Here is a 16,735-nt window from a genome sequence, read left to right as displayed (position 1 = left end):
ACTAAAACAGAAAACTGGTACCAAGAAATAAGGATGCTACTGCAACAATACCTAAACATGTGGAAGCATCTTCAGAACTAGGTAACAAATAGAGGCTGGAAGAGTTTTGAGGTACATGCCGAAAAAGCCTGCATTACTGTGAATATCCATTCATTAAGGGCAATCTTGGTGAGGGTTCAGAAAGAGAAGAGGGGAGATGTAGAGAAAGCCTCAATCTTCTTAGGTAAAAACTTAGTCATTAAAAAAATGTAGAAATATGGATGGTAAAAGCGATTCTGATGAGGTCTCAGATGGACATTAGGAACATGTTATTAGAAACTAGAGAAAAGGTGATCCTTGTTATAAAGTGGCAAATACCTTGGCTGCATATTGTTCATGTCCTAGTGTTTTATGGAAGATAGAAGTTCTGGTTAATGATGTAGGATATTTGCATGGAGAAATTTCTAAGCAAAGTGTTGAAGGTGTTGAAAGTGTGACTTTGCTTCTCTTGAAGCTTATAATAAAATAGGAAAAGAAAGAAATGATAGAAAGATGGAATTTTTAATAAAGGGAAGTGGAACTTAAGGATTTAGAAAATTGTATGACTGTCTATATTATAAAAAATGAAGATGTGTACAGGAGAGAACAGGAAGGGTGTGGTCAGGTGACCCTTTGATAAAGAGATTAATATGGATCAACCTGGTGCTATTCATTGAGAAAGTGGAAGAATGATGTCAAAGGCAATTTGGAGATCACGGGGCTGCCATTCCCATCATAGGGCCAGGCTACAAGAGCCTGGGGAGGAGAACAATTTCAAAGAAGGGACTGGGGATACTTATGGAAACTCAGCTCTTGCTGCCTGCACTCTGTTTCCGTGCTTCTCAGCCACTCCTGGTGTAGCTTTGGTGGGTCCTAGAACGACATGGGCTATGTCTAGCAAAGTTATGGGGTCATGGCTGCCTTCATTTAGATTGCAAAGGATGCCCTGTAAAGAAAGCTGTGGAACTCAGAAAGAAAACTGCCCTGGAAGTGAAGCCACCATGAAGAGTTTCCACTAAGTCAGTGTCCAGTGGAGCCATGGGAGCAGGACCACCCCAGAGAATCCAGACCAGTAGACTGTTGGGTATGTGATTTCAGCTTTGGAGAGCTCCAGGCACAGAGCCGATTTGAAGATAGGGCCACAACACAGAACTGTCATGGGAGCAAGGCTGCTTGAAGCCTTAGGAACCCAATCTCAGCCCCTGGAGGGTAAACATTGAGCCAAAGAATATTATTCTTGAGCTATAAGACATAATATTGTTTGCCTTGTTAGATTTCAGTCTTACTTGTAACCCCTTTCTTCTTTCCTATTTCTCCCTATTGGAATGGGAATGTCTATCTTATGTCTGTCTGACCATTGTATTTTAGAAGCACATATCATTTTTGATTTCAGAGGTTCACAGTCAGAGAGCAATTTGCCTCTGCACAAATGATACCTTGAGTCTCATCCATGGCTGATTTAGATTATATCGAAATAGGACTCTTGACTTTAGACTTCCGACTTGATACTAGAATTAGCTAAGACTTTTAGAGCTATTGGAATGGTATGAATGTATTTTGAATGAGAGAAAGACATTAATTTTTCAGGGCCAGAATTGGAAAAGATGTTTTATCCTCACCGTTCTACAGTGTTGCTGTTGTCATAAATCAAGCGTTGCTGTTGTCATGAATATGTGTGAGTCTTTATCTGAACTCTTCATTATGTTCCATTGGTTAACTCTTCTATACTTGTTTTTAATTATCCATTGTTTTGATTATGGCAGCTGTATAATAAGTCTGAAATCTGGTTGTTTTTCAGCTGTATATTCTTCTTTATGATTGTTTGAGTTAGACTTAGCTCTTTGCATTTCCAGGAAATTAAAAAATCAGCTTGTCAATTTACACATGCACATTTGCCAGTATTTTGATTGTGACTATTCTAAAGCCATAGATTAATTTGGGAGACAGCATATTCATTTGTTTACATAGGTCTTTTGTATTTTCTCTCAAAAATGCTTTAAAATATTTTGAGTAGAGCTTTACCCAGCTTTTTCATGTCTTAGTACCTTCATTCCTAGGTATATGAAATTTTATTATATTAAAAATGGTATTTTAAAAATGTCAGTCTAATTTTTTGTCTCGGATATGTTTTTGTATATTTCCTTCTATTTAGTTGTACTGCTAAATTCACTCATTAAGTTTGGCATTTTATCAATGACTTTAAAAAAATGTCCTACATACACAGTTCTGGAATCTGCGAATAGTTATGTTGCCCTTTCTTGAAATTAAGGATGGAGAATAGAAATTAATTAACAATTTCCACTTGCTGAACAGAAGTAGAAATTTTCCAATTATGTTATTTTGACCTGCAACATACATAACCTTTTTTTTTTTTTTTTTTTTGAGATGGCGTCTCATCCTTTCACTAGGCTGGCATGCAGTGGCGCAATCTTGATTCATTGCAACCTCCACCTCCCGGGTTCAAGCAATTCTCCTGCATCAGCCTCCTGAGTAGCTGGGACTACAGGCACCTGCCACCATGCCCAGCTAATTTTTATATTTTTAGTAGAGATGGGGTTTCACCATGTTGTCCAGGATGGTCTCAATCTCTTGACCTCATGATCCACCCGCCTTGGCCTCCCGAAGTGCTGGGATTACAGGTGTGAGCCACCACCCCCAGCCTCATATCTTGTTCTTAAAATGTATTTAGCAACTCACCCCATTGTTTTACTTTGTTTTGACTTTTTGCTCCATTTAACATACTATTCCTATGTTTTTGAACCGTGATGTATTCTTTGAAATTCTGTTTATTCTATTCTGTAGATTCTCAGAGATCAGAATCCAAATTGATGATCAATTTAAATACTTATATTCATTTATTTGTTCATTTCATGTTTAATTCAATAAATTCACTTGGAGTCCCTACTATATATGTAGGTATAGTAGTTTTAAGTAACAGATATAATATGAACAAAAAGGGACATAAGCCCTGCCCCTATGAAGTTTACAATGAGAGGGAGGCAGACATTTTAAATACTGAAGTAGAAAAGAGACTCTGCCATCATAAACATATAGCCATTGAAGCTGCCCAAGAACACAGACTCCATCCAGATAGAAAGTTGACCCATGAACAACAAGGGTTTGAACTGCATGGGTCCACTAACACAACCCTTGTTTTGTTTTGTTTTTCAATAAATACAGTCAGCCCTCCCTATCAGAGGGTTCCACATCCACAATGAAACATGGTTGGAAAATACAGTATGGGATGTGAAACCTGTGTATAGGGTGGGCTGACTTTTCATTTCCATGGGTTCTGCAGGGTCAACTACAGTACATGAGCATACTCACATTTTAGTATCATAATAGATCCTGGAACCAATACTTGGCGGAAACTGGGGGACAATTGCATAACAGTATTCAAGGGACTGGGCCTGATGGCTTGCACCTGTAATCCCAGCACTTTTGGAGGCCAAGGCAGAACAGGAGTTCACGACCAGCCTGGGCAATATGGTGAAACCCCTTTTCTACACAAAACTTAGCCAGGCATGGCATATTGTGTAATGCCATTTGCATGACCCACATGGTCACCCTGGACCCCGTGGATCAGGCCCTGCCTGATGCCACCACCACCACTTCTGTGCCAGGCCCCCAGTGTGATGCGACTTGCATGATGCTTTTTGCTGTAGTGCCTTTTAATGGCATAGCTTTGGCAGGTTTGGAGATGTTCAGAATAGGCAAATCTATAGAGCCTGTGGTGGATTCATGGTTGTCTAAGGCCCAGGGGGAAGGGAGCATAGGTGAATTGGAGGGGACGATTAAAAGGTGTGAGATTTCATTTTGGGGTGATGAAAATGTTGTAAAATTCATTGTGGTAATGGTTATACAACTCTGAATATACTGAAAGGCACTGAATTGTACACTTTCAATGGGTGAACACATGTGAGTTATATCTCAATAAAACTATTTTACAAAAACAGAAAAAAAAGAAAGAGAATAAAGAATGTGGATAGCAAAGATTGCAATTCTATCTCAATTCACTGACAACTTATTAATCAGAATTCAGCTACATGGCCTCACTTAGATGTGAAAAGCACTAAAATATTTGTCCTGGCTGGCAGCTGCCTCCCAGCAACACCTCATAAATGTAAGTGGAACATGAATTTCGGATCTCAGCTAGTCGTCTCTACCACATCAAGATGCAAACAACTCTAAGCCTTTTGTAACTATGGATTTTATATTTTCATCAAATTTGTAAATCCTTTGACCATTGATCTTTCCATAGTTTTCCATGCTTGCCCCTGCTCCACAACCTTTTTGGAACTTCAATAACACATATTCAACTGTTTGGTGTTTTCCTATAGGGGATATCTGTTCTTTAAAAAGAAATCTTGCTTTTCTCTTAGCTGCATTCTGAATAGTTTCTATTGCCATGTGTTTAAGTCCACTGTGTTTTCTTTTGTACTGTCTACTCTTCTATGAGGCCCACTGAGTATTTTTTTTTAATTTCTAGTAATATATTTTGTATCTCTTAAAGTTTCATATGGTCATCTTTTCATATCTTCCCTTTCTTTCCTCACTGTGGTCACTGAGTTCAGTTTTTCTGAAAAGGGCTAAATAGTAAATATTTTAGGCTTTGCTGTGGTTATATAGTCTCTAACATGTATTCGTCTTTGATTTTGGTTTGTTTGTTTTTACAATCCTTTAAAAATGTAAAGATCATTACTAGATCACAGGCAAAACAAAAAAAAAGTCTATAAGCCAGATTTAGTCTGGGGTATAGTGTGCTAACCCTTGTTTTAAGTAGTTGAATATAGTTATATCTGCTATAAAGTCCTTATTTTCTAATTCCATCATCTCCATATGTTTTGGTCTGTTTCTAATGATTTTTCTCTTGGTTATGAGTCATATCTTTATTGACATGGCTAGTACTTTTTTTTAAACTGTATGTTGAACATTGTGAATTTTAAGATATTTAGTGTCTGGATTTAGTTATCTTTAAGGAATCTTGAGCTTTCTTCTAGTATGTATGTATTAAAGTTACTTTTGGTTCAGTTTGTGTCTTTTGAGATTTGTTTTTAAGCTTTAAGTATTGCATTTTTAAGTGGCCTTAACTCTAGGCATAGTTTACCCTCTCTACTGAAGTGCACCCCTTTGAGATTTCTACTGAATACTCCATTCAAAGTGGACTCTATATTCTAGCTAGTGGTACCTGAACAAATCTCAGCCCTGTGTGCTTTGTTGGAACCATTCATCTTACACATTCCTCTTTATGTGACTTCACGAAATTTCATCCAATTGCATGCATTTATTAGTATTTAGCAAACACTAATGAAGAGAATCTAATGTAAATCTTTTGAGTCCTTTTCTTCTGCAGAGCTTCCTCCTCTCTAGAACTTTGCCCTATGACTAACATTCCATTGCTCATGCTTCCTGAATTCTATGTACTGAGCTGAAAGAAACACTATGCTCTACTTGTAATCTCTCTCCTTATTCTATGGTCCGGAATGTATCTCCTTAGAGAAAGCCAAGTGATAATAGGGCTCTCCTTCTTAGTTTTTCTCCTCTCTTAGATCACAGTTCTTCATAGACCTGGTCTAATGTTTTAAAACAGTTATTATATATATTTTTCTCAGTTTTAATTTTTAAGTCAATAATGTAAATTTGTTCTCTCTTGCTCTTTCATGTTTATTACTTGATTTAATTTAAATATTTCTTTCTCCAAATCTTTAAATAATTTAAGTTTTATTGAATGAATGCTTATATTTTTGTCTTATTTAGAGATTCTGAGAAGTATTTTAAGCTGTATGTTTAAAAACACATACTTATTAATTACTTTCTTCAGTGCATTAACTGTCTCTCATTTTCTCAACATGTCTCTTTGGAAGGTAAATGGAAATTAATGTAGGATATTTGTAATAAGCATATTTGTGCACTCAAAAATAAACCTTCAAAGCTAAAATGCCATTATACTTTGCTCTTTTTACTTCTCAGAGTTGTTTATCTCAGTGAATATTGAATATTTTTCTTTAATCTGTTATACATGTTTTTCATTTTAATTTCATCTGTTTTAATATGAAAGGAACTGAGGTAGCTTGACTGAAAAATAAAAATATGAGAATCTTTAATTTCCTTCAGAATCATTGAAAATACACTTTTGTTTTCTTCATAAGCTGGGAAGGTATTATTTGTTGTACCGTGACAAACATAAAACAAAATTATCAATCTGAAGTGTTATTTACCAGTTATTTACCCAGTTGCTCAATTTTCTTCTCCATGAGAAAGGGGTTTCTCTTTAAACACAAGAATGCAAAGAGTTGAACTATTAAATGTAAGTAGAGGCAGTTACACAAAATTAACTACTGCTCCATATATGTAATATGATGGCTAATTAATGACAGTGTAATATTTAAATAGTTTGCCTAATTAGGCACACAACAGTGATGCCTGTCTTGGGACGAAATAAAAAGCCTCACATAGATGTCAGTTTCACTTGAGTGCTGTTGGAAATTATAGATTTAGCAAAGGAGAATTGTAGAAAAAATGTCCCATGATAAAATTTGAAATTGAATTGAATGCTTAGCATCTGGAATCGACCAAGTGTACTTCTCTCCTACAATTTACAGTTCATTTCTCTTTGATGATAAACAAGCCTATTTCCTGCACCCCACCCCCAACACTAAGCTATTTCAGCAGAAACTAATAGCAAGGTAGAGCATAGTATGAGATCAGTATTGGAAAAGATGTGTTACAGAAAACCATTTGGGTGTTTTATGAAGCTGTGTTTTTTTTTTTTATTAACAGCCATGTTTGGAGAAGTTCCAATTTATATTATGTTCAATGAAATGGTGTGGTCTCATACCCAAAGCCAAAACAAGGTCATACATTTACAATATCTAAATAACTGTCACAGAGATTAAAAGTAAATAAAAATTTAATTTTAGGAAAAAGTACATTTGTGAAATCATAGTGAACTATTTTTAAAAACCTTTTCACTTTAATACAACTAATCTGTATTTTATTTTGTTATGTTTCTCCCTGCTCTATAGGTAAGAGATAAAAAAGCATTATTTATGAAGTTTACGTAAATTCAGTTATTTTAAAGTATAATAAATGGTGTTATTTGATGATAGATTTATATTATAATATTTTAAACAATTAAAATGATGTTTACTAACATTTTTAACAGCCATAGTTTTTAATTAATAGATTTAAATACACTAAGAACTTACGAGGGAATTGATAGTATTGCTCCTGAAAATTGGAATAAATCCAAATTCCAAAAGGGTTAATAGTTTTAGTCCTCATTCTTAAAATTCCACATTGTCTTTTTTGATCCCATTAGCTGAATTTGTGATTCTCTTCATGTTTTACAACAGATTGACTTTGCAAACTTCTTAACATGCAATTTGCTAACATCTGGGCTATGTAAATGTGTATACATATACATATATAAAAAATTAAATGACTTTAAATCTTACAAACTTTATACTTTTCCTAGAACAAGAGTAGAGAATCCACCATTGTTTTTATTACTCACTGTATTATCTGTATGTTAAGCAACCACATTCGGAAGCCATCACAACTTCTAGTTAACCTCAAGGGAAGTCTAAGGTATTTAATGGTATTGCTTTACTATTTAGGTGAAAATATATTATTCTTAAGTCTTGGCCTAAGATGGATGTTCTGATTTATTTTGTCATCATGGTATTTCTTCTGACGTGTCTAGAAAGACCAAACTAATCTTTTGAAGATAATGAGATAAAAATAAAATAATATAGTCAAAACGAGATGTTTTATCTTTAGGCAGCAATGAAGTGTGCAAGAATTTGCGTGGACTCTTGATTCAGCCTCTTAATCTTCATCAGCTATGGCCTTCCTCTCTTATCCCTCCATAGAGCAACTAAATGATCTTTTGAAAACCTAAATACAATTATGTCACATCCCCACTAAAAACACTTTAATGTTCTATTACTATGAATAAATTCCATACCTTTGTCAGAAATGTCCTGCAAGGTCTGACCCTTAGTTGCCCTTCCAATTGGATTTGGTACCAAATAGCCCCTCGCCCTTTTTACTGTAGCACACAGGCCCATTACCTTGGTAAAAGTGTCAGTGAAGCTGCAGGAACACCCTTCCCTCTGCTTTTCATGTAGTTACTGCTTACTATTTTGCTTTGTGTTTCTGGTCCAGCATCACTTCCTCAGGAAATCCTTGTTCCTTAATTCGATAACTAGTTCAAGGTCCCAAACATACAGCATTAGTACTAAATGTTCCTTCTTCATAGGACCTGACAGAAATGTAATTTTATGTATTCACTTTGTCATTTGCTTAGAGCCTGACTCACTAATAGAATACTCCATGAGAACAGGGATCATGAAAATGTTTTATAGTCATTATAGTCAGAGAGATTACATGGTTTCCTCCTGGCACTTGGAAGATCTCAATGAATACTTTTTGGACAGATGACAAAATGAATAAATTTTGTTTCACAAGAAGTTTATACAAATAACCAATATGATCCTATGTGCATCTTGAGCCTCTAAGGAGATGGTTCTATGGAACAACCTTCTGTGAACCCCCCACTTTCTGTGAATTGTTGGATAGAAAATGCTGTAGACATCATTTATTAATCAAGCAAGCCTGGAGGCTGTGACAGAGTAATGATGAAAGAATAGAAGCCTCTATCCTGTCATTTACAGGATATGTACCAACTCATTTTGAACAGAGACCAAGCCATGGTATTTAGCAGAAAGAGCACAGCACTGGATTCAAGAGTTTCATGGTTTGTTCTAATGCTGCCTTTTACTTGTCCCAAATCCACTATAAGTTCTTTTTAAATTGACTTAGGTAGTATGTCCTGCTATGAATTCATAATTACAGAAAATATGTTGTTGTTGTTTTTTTAAATATTGCCTTGAATTCAGCATTCAAGTAGGGACACCAAACCAAAATTTTTTTTAATCTAACATTTACTGAAGAAAAGTTTACCTATTTCACCATTTTGTCAGATACTGATTCTATGATAGTCTCTGTCATAACAAACAAATTAAACAGAAGTGTTGAGCATAGAACTCGGTACAAGAGTCGACATGAACATTGGTTTGAATGTTGGAGGAACTGAGTCCCTATCTTTGTTTTCAAGTGAAAATTAGTCATACATTTGAACTGAAATTACTTTGCTGTAAAATCAAGATTTCCTTGAAGTGAGTTGTTTTCTGGGTTGTTCTCTCTTCCATGTGTCAGGAGTGTAGAGTTATTTATCAGCATTGTGAGTCTAGGTTGAGGAAATTCAAAGAGATCGTGTAGAGAAATTGATTTCTATGCCTTGGAGCTTACGGAATATAATATATTATTATTATTAAAATGATGGATAAAGTATTTAAATGTCTATTGCGAACCCAAAGGACTGCATTTTGAAAGAAACTGCATTTCCACAGAGGGTGAATAAATGGGTGTGTTTTCATTTGACTAAATGCAGGATTTTTGTGAGGGAGTTCTGGCTTGGCATGGTCTTACATGCTGTCCAAGAGGCCAATCTCAAAAGGTGAGGAGACATTTGGAAAGAAGATGAAACTGTACTGTTCTATACCCATAGCATGAGACAGAAATGTAAGCAACCAGCTGGAGAGACACAGTCACCCACAGTAATGGAACTGATGGGGACACCTCTGTGGAGTCCATGAAAGGGCCTATGAGTGAAAGAATCATCTTTCTTTAATTGTCTGTCAAAGCCCTTAGAAACCAGTGCCAAATTAGTGTTAGGAAAATGAGAAGATTCAGATCCTCTGATCCTTCCTACTTGTAACCCCAGGAGTCTCATAGAGATCTCAGTGAGAAAGGGGAGGATGAACAGAAATACTAGCAGGGAAACAAGGAAGGAGACCGACTTCTCCATCTCACCTCTGCCCCACCTCTGCTCCATCTACCACAAGTCCAAGGTATAGGGAGCAAAGAAGCTTAATCAAAATGAAGTTAATTTCTTTTTGGTTACCCAGGACTGGATATATTAATTGATGGATTGTGATTTTTTAAGTTAAATCACTTATTTTTAAACAGACAAAAGTGATATATATTTATAATGTACAAATGATGTTTTGAAATATGTATTCATTGTGGAATGGCTACATTGAGCTAATTAACGTATGCCTTACTTCATATACTTTTTATTTTTGAGATGAGAACACTTGAACTATAATCTCTAAACTGTGGGATTTTTTTCTTTAATCTGAGTGTGATCCAGAATGTTATGTGTCTCCTTCAGATTTTATCCAGAGGAAGGAAAATAAAAAGCTCAGTGAGCTGGTTTAAATAGATTGTGGGCCAGTTAAACTGTGAATATATGCTAGTGAAATAATTTATTATCAAAGCAGTATTCAATGTTGGTCTTGGTACTTGAGAAGGGAAAGAATAGAAGTGATTTATGGTTGAGGGTAGAGACGGCAGGACAGACTTACTAGAAGATTTAGGTCTTGAAGGCATTGGTAAAAATATTTGTAGTAGTATGCCACATGGTCTAGACAAGACAACTAGTTCATTTCAATTATCTAACAAACTTAAGAGAGAAAGAGCACACAATAAAATTTTTAAAAAATATATTTAGTGTGTGATAAAAGTTAAATATCTTTTAAGAAGAACATACTTACATTTTTGATTTATAGATTATGGAGGTAAATGGATAAAGAGTAAGAAAGAAAAAAGCTAATACCATTTGATGCATATAATACAGTAATAAAGTTGTCTCTAATAACAAAGCAATTTTTTTTACGTTCTACCCATCATGGAATTGAATACAAAGATATTGTCCATCTCTATTTGTTTAGGTTCTGGAGCTATCGGTCACATCAAATAATAATTGGTCATTATAGAGCCAGAGTTTTCCTCAAAAACTTGAAGGAATTCCCTGAGTCGGCCAAGGCAATAACATAAGTAATAAGACAATTTATTTCACAAGTGAACTTGTAACTTATTAGCTTGACTGGCCTAAACAATGTTATAGTAAGGCAAATGCCCCAGCTTCAATTCCTTTATGAAACAGGAGCTTTTTCTTATGTTTGCATACCAAACACAGCTACTCATATAACCACACTGCTAGTTCCTACCATCAGCCAAAAGTAGACTAGTGGAGAATCTATGGCCCCAATTTGGAAACTCAGAATCACAGTTCCAAATGTAAGGTTAGTCAAAAAGTTATTTATGGTGTTGTATTTATGTACATTATATGACTATTTAGTAAAAGATACATTGTTTGATTTCATATGAATATATTTCTAAAGGTATATTAGTTACCCTATTATTTCTCTGTAAACGAAATATCCTGGATATGTGATATATTTTTATTTGAGTTGTATTTCTACAAACGTTTTTCAATAACTTCTGAAACATACCATTGACATGAACTATATTATATTGTCTCTTAAATTATGTCTTTGTGTTGTACATACTTGCATTGAAAAACCAAAAAGCTCTTCCATCAACAAAGAAAGTGATCAAAGATTTCCCATCACAGACTTTAAGATACATGTTTCCTTTGTTTAACTCACTTTGTCACTTAAACATGAAAATAAAATCTTGATTCTATTTTCCTAATGTCTAATTTTGGAGTGTAGATTTTTTGCTTACTTTTATTGCTATTTCAACCAATTGTTATAAAATTGTTAAGATATACTTTATACTTGTATATGTGCTTATACATTTTTTCATAAAATTCGCATTTTATTTAATCTCTATTAGTATATTATGCACTTGGTATCACATTTGAACTGTTATTTTTATCCAAACATATTGACTTGCTTTACTTACAACTGAACAATTGCATTTATCTCAATAACTGACAACTGAATATTTTGTCATTTTTAACAGCTGAAGATGCTTGTGGAGGAACAATGAGAGGATCCAGTGGCATCATATCCAGCCCTAGTTTTCCTAATGAGTACCATAACAATGCTGATTGCACTTGGACCATTGTAGCAGAGCCTGGGGACACAATTTCACTCATATTTACTGATTTTCAAATGGAAGAGAAATATGATTACTTAGAAATAGAAGGTTCTGAGCCACCTACCATATGGTAAGTAAATAGCTTCTATTAACCTTGCATTGATGTTGTTGAAGCAAACTAAGGAACAAAGAACAACTGAATGTGGACTTTTACAGGTTTGGATATTTAAAAGATCTTACAGGAAAGTTATGTGAAGAGGTTGTCAGAGCTGAAGGATATTTTTGAAGATCGAGCTATTTACATAAAAAATAGATGAAATTCAAAACTTGTATGAACAAATAAAAGTTATTCCTATTGTAATCTACAGTTGTGTTTTTTAGCACGCCAGTCCAAACTTGATGGTTTCTCTCAAATTAATTGAATAGTCTTGGAAGTAATTTTCCTTTGTTTAAGCAGACTTGTTATATACCTTGTTATCTGAAAGCAAAAATTAAACACCATCATCTGGGGGAATATGGTTTGTTTCTTTAGAAACTCAAGGTATGGTCTAATGAAACCTGCAAAGTATTCAGAACATGCTTTTAAGACATAATATTTTTAAAGTAAAATGCTTCTTTATGCTATTTTAAAAATTTGTATCTAATTATATCATTGAGTAGATTATGATTCAGTAACTGAGTGAAAGAATGAATAAGATGACACTGATAAAGGAAAGAGATAGGTAAACACTAGACTAGAGAGGATCTTTTAAGCCATGTGAAGATTTGCTAAGAACCATGGGAATTTATCCAAAACAATTACTTGAAGATGTTTGAATATCCAAATGATTATTCTTACTGAAATGAAGAGATTGATTTGAAGAGGGACTCGATTCGCTGTAGGAAGATCACTTAAGAGATGATTGCAGTATTCCAAGAAAAGATCACGGTAGCTGGAATTAGAGTCATATTAATGAGGTAAGGAAGTAGACTGAGTTGAGAGATACTGATGATGTATAATCAAAAGGACTTTGTAATGGACTGGGGGATGATAAAGAAGGCAGTATTGAAATAAAACCTAGTTTTCTGATCTGAACAAATGGTGAAGGCAGTAGTAATATTCACTGAGTTGGAAATTGTTGAGGAAAGGTTAAGTTTGGAATGAGAACCCTGTAAATATTGAGATTTGTTTTGAATATATTTAATTGGAATATTCTTCAAGATGTGCAATTAAAGCCATCTACTAGACAACTATATTTCTTATATGATTCAATAATTTAGAGTAGAAGCACAACACTGGTATTTAGTTAATATTGATGGTAAGTGAAACAATAGGCAACAATATAATTGGATATATAGAAAGAGGATAAAATGAGAAAACAAAGGAGGACTAGGACTGAATCTGAGACTTAACAACATATAAGTCCTGGACTTAGAAGGATGATACAGTAAAGAAAACCGAGGGAGTCATTTGAAGAGGTAAGAGAAGGAAGTCTTATGAAATACTTTCATGCAGACAAGGGAAGAAAGAGCAGGCCTCTTTGGTGCTTTAGACACAGAAGCACTTAGAACAATGCTGTTATGTAGCAGGCACCTCAACAAGTATTTGTTGAATAAACATTAAACAAATGGAATTCTAGTAAAAATCAAAATTAAGTTTGGAAATAATTTTAAAGAGCATCTAATCCAACTCTCCATCCAAGGCTTTGTAAATAGTTATTTACAAAGTACTGTATTTAGTGAACGTTTTACTTCTTTGTTTCTGTCATAGCGTCTAAGCTGACAATGCCATAATATCAGAATTAAGAGAAACCTTGGATGTTATAGGTGAGAACCTGAGATCTAGGGAGGTGACATGACTTACCCATTATCATCCATCAACAAGGAGCCAAAGCTGAATCTAGAGCACAAGCAGTAATCAACATAAATAAGGTACCCCCACACTCTGTCTAGAGAGTGATAAGAAAGAAAAGATGTGGAAGAGTAAGAGAGGTCAAGAGAGCAAGAATGTTGTGATGAGTGTGTAGCTTACTTAATTGTAAAGTTGATATTTGAGCAAAGTCCTGATGAATATAAGAAAGTTAGTCAACTGGATGAGCCTTCAGGCAAAAATGACATCTAGAGCAAAATACTTAAAGCAGAGTGGGCCTTATTGTGTTGTAGAAACACCTAAGAAGCCAGCGTGGCTAGAAAAGAATGACCATGGGTGAAGGCAGTAGGAGGGAAAGAAAGATAATTAATAGAGCCTGGCTCAAGATTCATCTGTCTTTTACTTTAGATGAAATGTGAATTCACTTGAGGGGCTTGAGCACAGTAATGACATAATTGACCTTATTACTTAAAAAGTCACTGTGGCTACCGTGTGGAGAATAAACTATAGGAGGGAAAGCTAAAAGAACAGACATTATTTGTGGTATGTAAGTGAGAGTTTATAATTATGAAATAAGAAAATAGCAGTGGAGGTGAGGCTAAATTATTGGGTTTTCAAGATAAATGATAGAATTTCTTGAAATGTGAAGTTGGAGAAAGAAAAGAATAGCTATAAAGAATATCTCTAATAACCTTGCTAATACAGATCCCAGATTATTTGACCTGAAGAACTGAGCAAATACAATTTAAGTTAACTAATATTGGGAAGGCTATTGATGAAACATTTTTGGAGGGATGATGTGGAGCTTGAATTTGGATGTGTGAAGTTTGAGATGCCTAATAAATCTGTAGTTGAAGATTTCAAGGGGACAGTTGGATATACAAATCTTAGTTTCAAGTCAAAGGTGTGGGCTGAACTTCTAAATTTGGAAATCTCAAAGTGGAAGTAATTATTCCTGTTTCTACCAGTTGAAGTGATTATTAAATTTTAAAAAAGGAAAAAGAAACTAATACCTGAGTTGTGGGACACTCCAACACTAAAATGTCAGCAAAATTAGGGTGAACCAGTAAAGGAGATTGAGAGTGAGAGTAAATGAGATAGGAGGAAAAACAATACAGTACAGTTATCCCTTAGGGTCTTCAGGAAATTGGTTCCAGGACCACCCCTGCTTATACAAAAATCTTGGGATGCTGAAGTTCCTTATATAAATGTAGTAATATTTGCATACAGCCTACACACATGCTTCCATATACTTTAAATAATCTCCAGATTATGTACAATACCTAATATAATGCAAATGCTTTGTACATAGTTTTTAAACTGTATGTATCATTTTGTTGTATTATTGTTGTATGGATTTTTTTTTTCAGATATTTTTGATCTGTGATTGGTTGAATCTGCTAATACATATCCCACAGACATATAAGATTGACTTTATAAATTTTCCTGGAAACTAAAAGAAAAAATTAAATGGAATTGGCCAGTTGTCAAATGTGAATGATAAGCTAATAAAATAAGTTCCAAAACTGATCACTGGATGTAATAACATAGAGGTCATTGGGTAACTCCGATGAAAGTAATTTTGTAGGTGATAGGCTGACTGGAGGGGTTTGAAGAAAGAATTGGAGAAGAGATATTATTGGCAATTACTATAAATAAGTTGTTCAGGGAATTTTGCAAGAAAGAGTGTTGGGACAATAGGTTAAAAAGAAAGTAGGAGCAAGGGAAGAGTTTTTTTCTCCTTTTTTGGAGCTTATTATAAAATACGTTCCTAAATTAATAAATGGATTTAGCAACATGGAAGTCACTGTTAACTTTGATGAAAATAATTTTACAAGTGACAGTGTGATTGGAATAGTTTTAAGGGAGAATTGGAGAACAGATATTATAAATAAATTGTTCAGGGAATTTTACATAATAGATGCACGTAGTTTTGGGGTATATGTGATTTTTTTTTTTTGAGATGGAGTCTCACTCTGTCACCCAGGCTGGAGTGCAGTGGTGCAATCTCAGCTCACTGCAACCTCTGCTTGCAGGGTTTGAGTGATTCTCCTGCCTCAGCCTCCCAAGTAGCTGGAATTACAGGGGCGTGCCACCACACCTGGCTAATTTTTTGTATTTTTAGTAGAGACGGGGTTTCACTGTGTTAGCCAGGATGGTCTCCATCTCCTGACCTCGTGATCTACCCTCCTTGGCCTCCCAAAGTGCTGGGATTACAGGCATGAGCTACCGCACCTGGCCCACATATGATAATTGAATACATTTATATAATTGGTAACAATCAGATCAGTGTCCTTGGGATAACCATCACCTTAAATATTTGTCTTTTCTGTATGCTAGAATCATCTACATTATTCTCTTCTAGCTACTTTGAAATATACAATAGATTATTGTAAACTATAGTAAATTAATTGATACAAATACATGATTTGATAGAATAAATAAGACCTAGTGATAAATAGATTAGTAGCGTGAGAAGAATTTTTATTTATTTTGTGGTTTTGCTTGTTTATTGGCAGAGTTAATACTGTGATGGTGATCACTTACCAGACATTGAAAAATTAATGATAAAGAGTGGGGAGAATCATTTAAGCAAAGTGAAGGAGTAGAGATAGTCAAAGAAATCTTCCCTTTGAAAATCTGTCTGTGAAAGGAAGGAGGAAAAAGTTACAGTAACTAAAGGGTGAGACAGAAGAAGAAAGTGAAGATTAAAAGACCATTTAGGGGGCTGCTCTATGCCAGAGGCTGAATGAAATTTCATTAATTTGGAAGGTCTGCATATGGAAATAAAAGGTTAAAGGCTGATTTTCAAAGACTAAAGTTAGGGAATGAGTGATTGAATATCAAAGAGAGTAATAGTAATTTCTTCAGATTAGATTATGGAAAATATGTAAATAATAATAGAAAGGTCAGAAAGACATTTTAATACATTGGGCCCAGAAGGTAAATAAT

At 34.7% G+C, this 16,735-nt stretch overlaps 1 protein-coding gene across 8 annotated transcripts in view; it reads left to right on the top strand.

Annotated features, from left to right (window-relative positions):
* Positions 1–16,735, top strand: part of CSMD3 (CUB and Sushi multiple domains 3) — a 1,209,558-nt gene that overhangs the window by 323,023 nt on the left and 869,800 nt on the right. For all 8 annotated transcript variants that reach the window (XM_054656949.2, XM_016959787.4, XM_016959790.4 and 5 more), the window contains one exon: positions 11,857–12,064. In XM_054656949.2, the coding sequence (XP_054512924.1) occupies positions 11,857–12,064 (208 nt within the window). The remainder of the gene's footprint in view (positions 1–11,856; positions 12,065–16,735) is intronic.

The sequence above is a fragment of the Pan troglodytes genome, chromosome 7, assembly GCF_028858775.2.
Source record: "Pan troglodytes isolate AG18354 chromosome 7, NHGRI_mPanTro3-v2.0_pri, whole genome shotgun sequence".
Classification (NCBI taxonomy): domain Eukaryota; kingdom Metazoa; phylum Chordata; class Mammalia; order Primates; family Hominidae; genus Pan; species Pan troglodytes.
The sequence above is the reverse complement of the archived record's forward strand: the minus strand, read 5'-3'. Positions and strand labels throughout refer to the sequence as shown.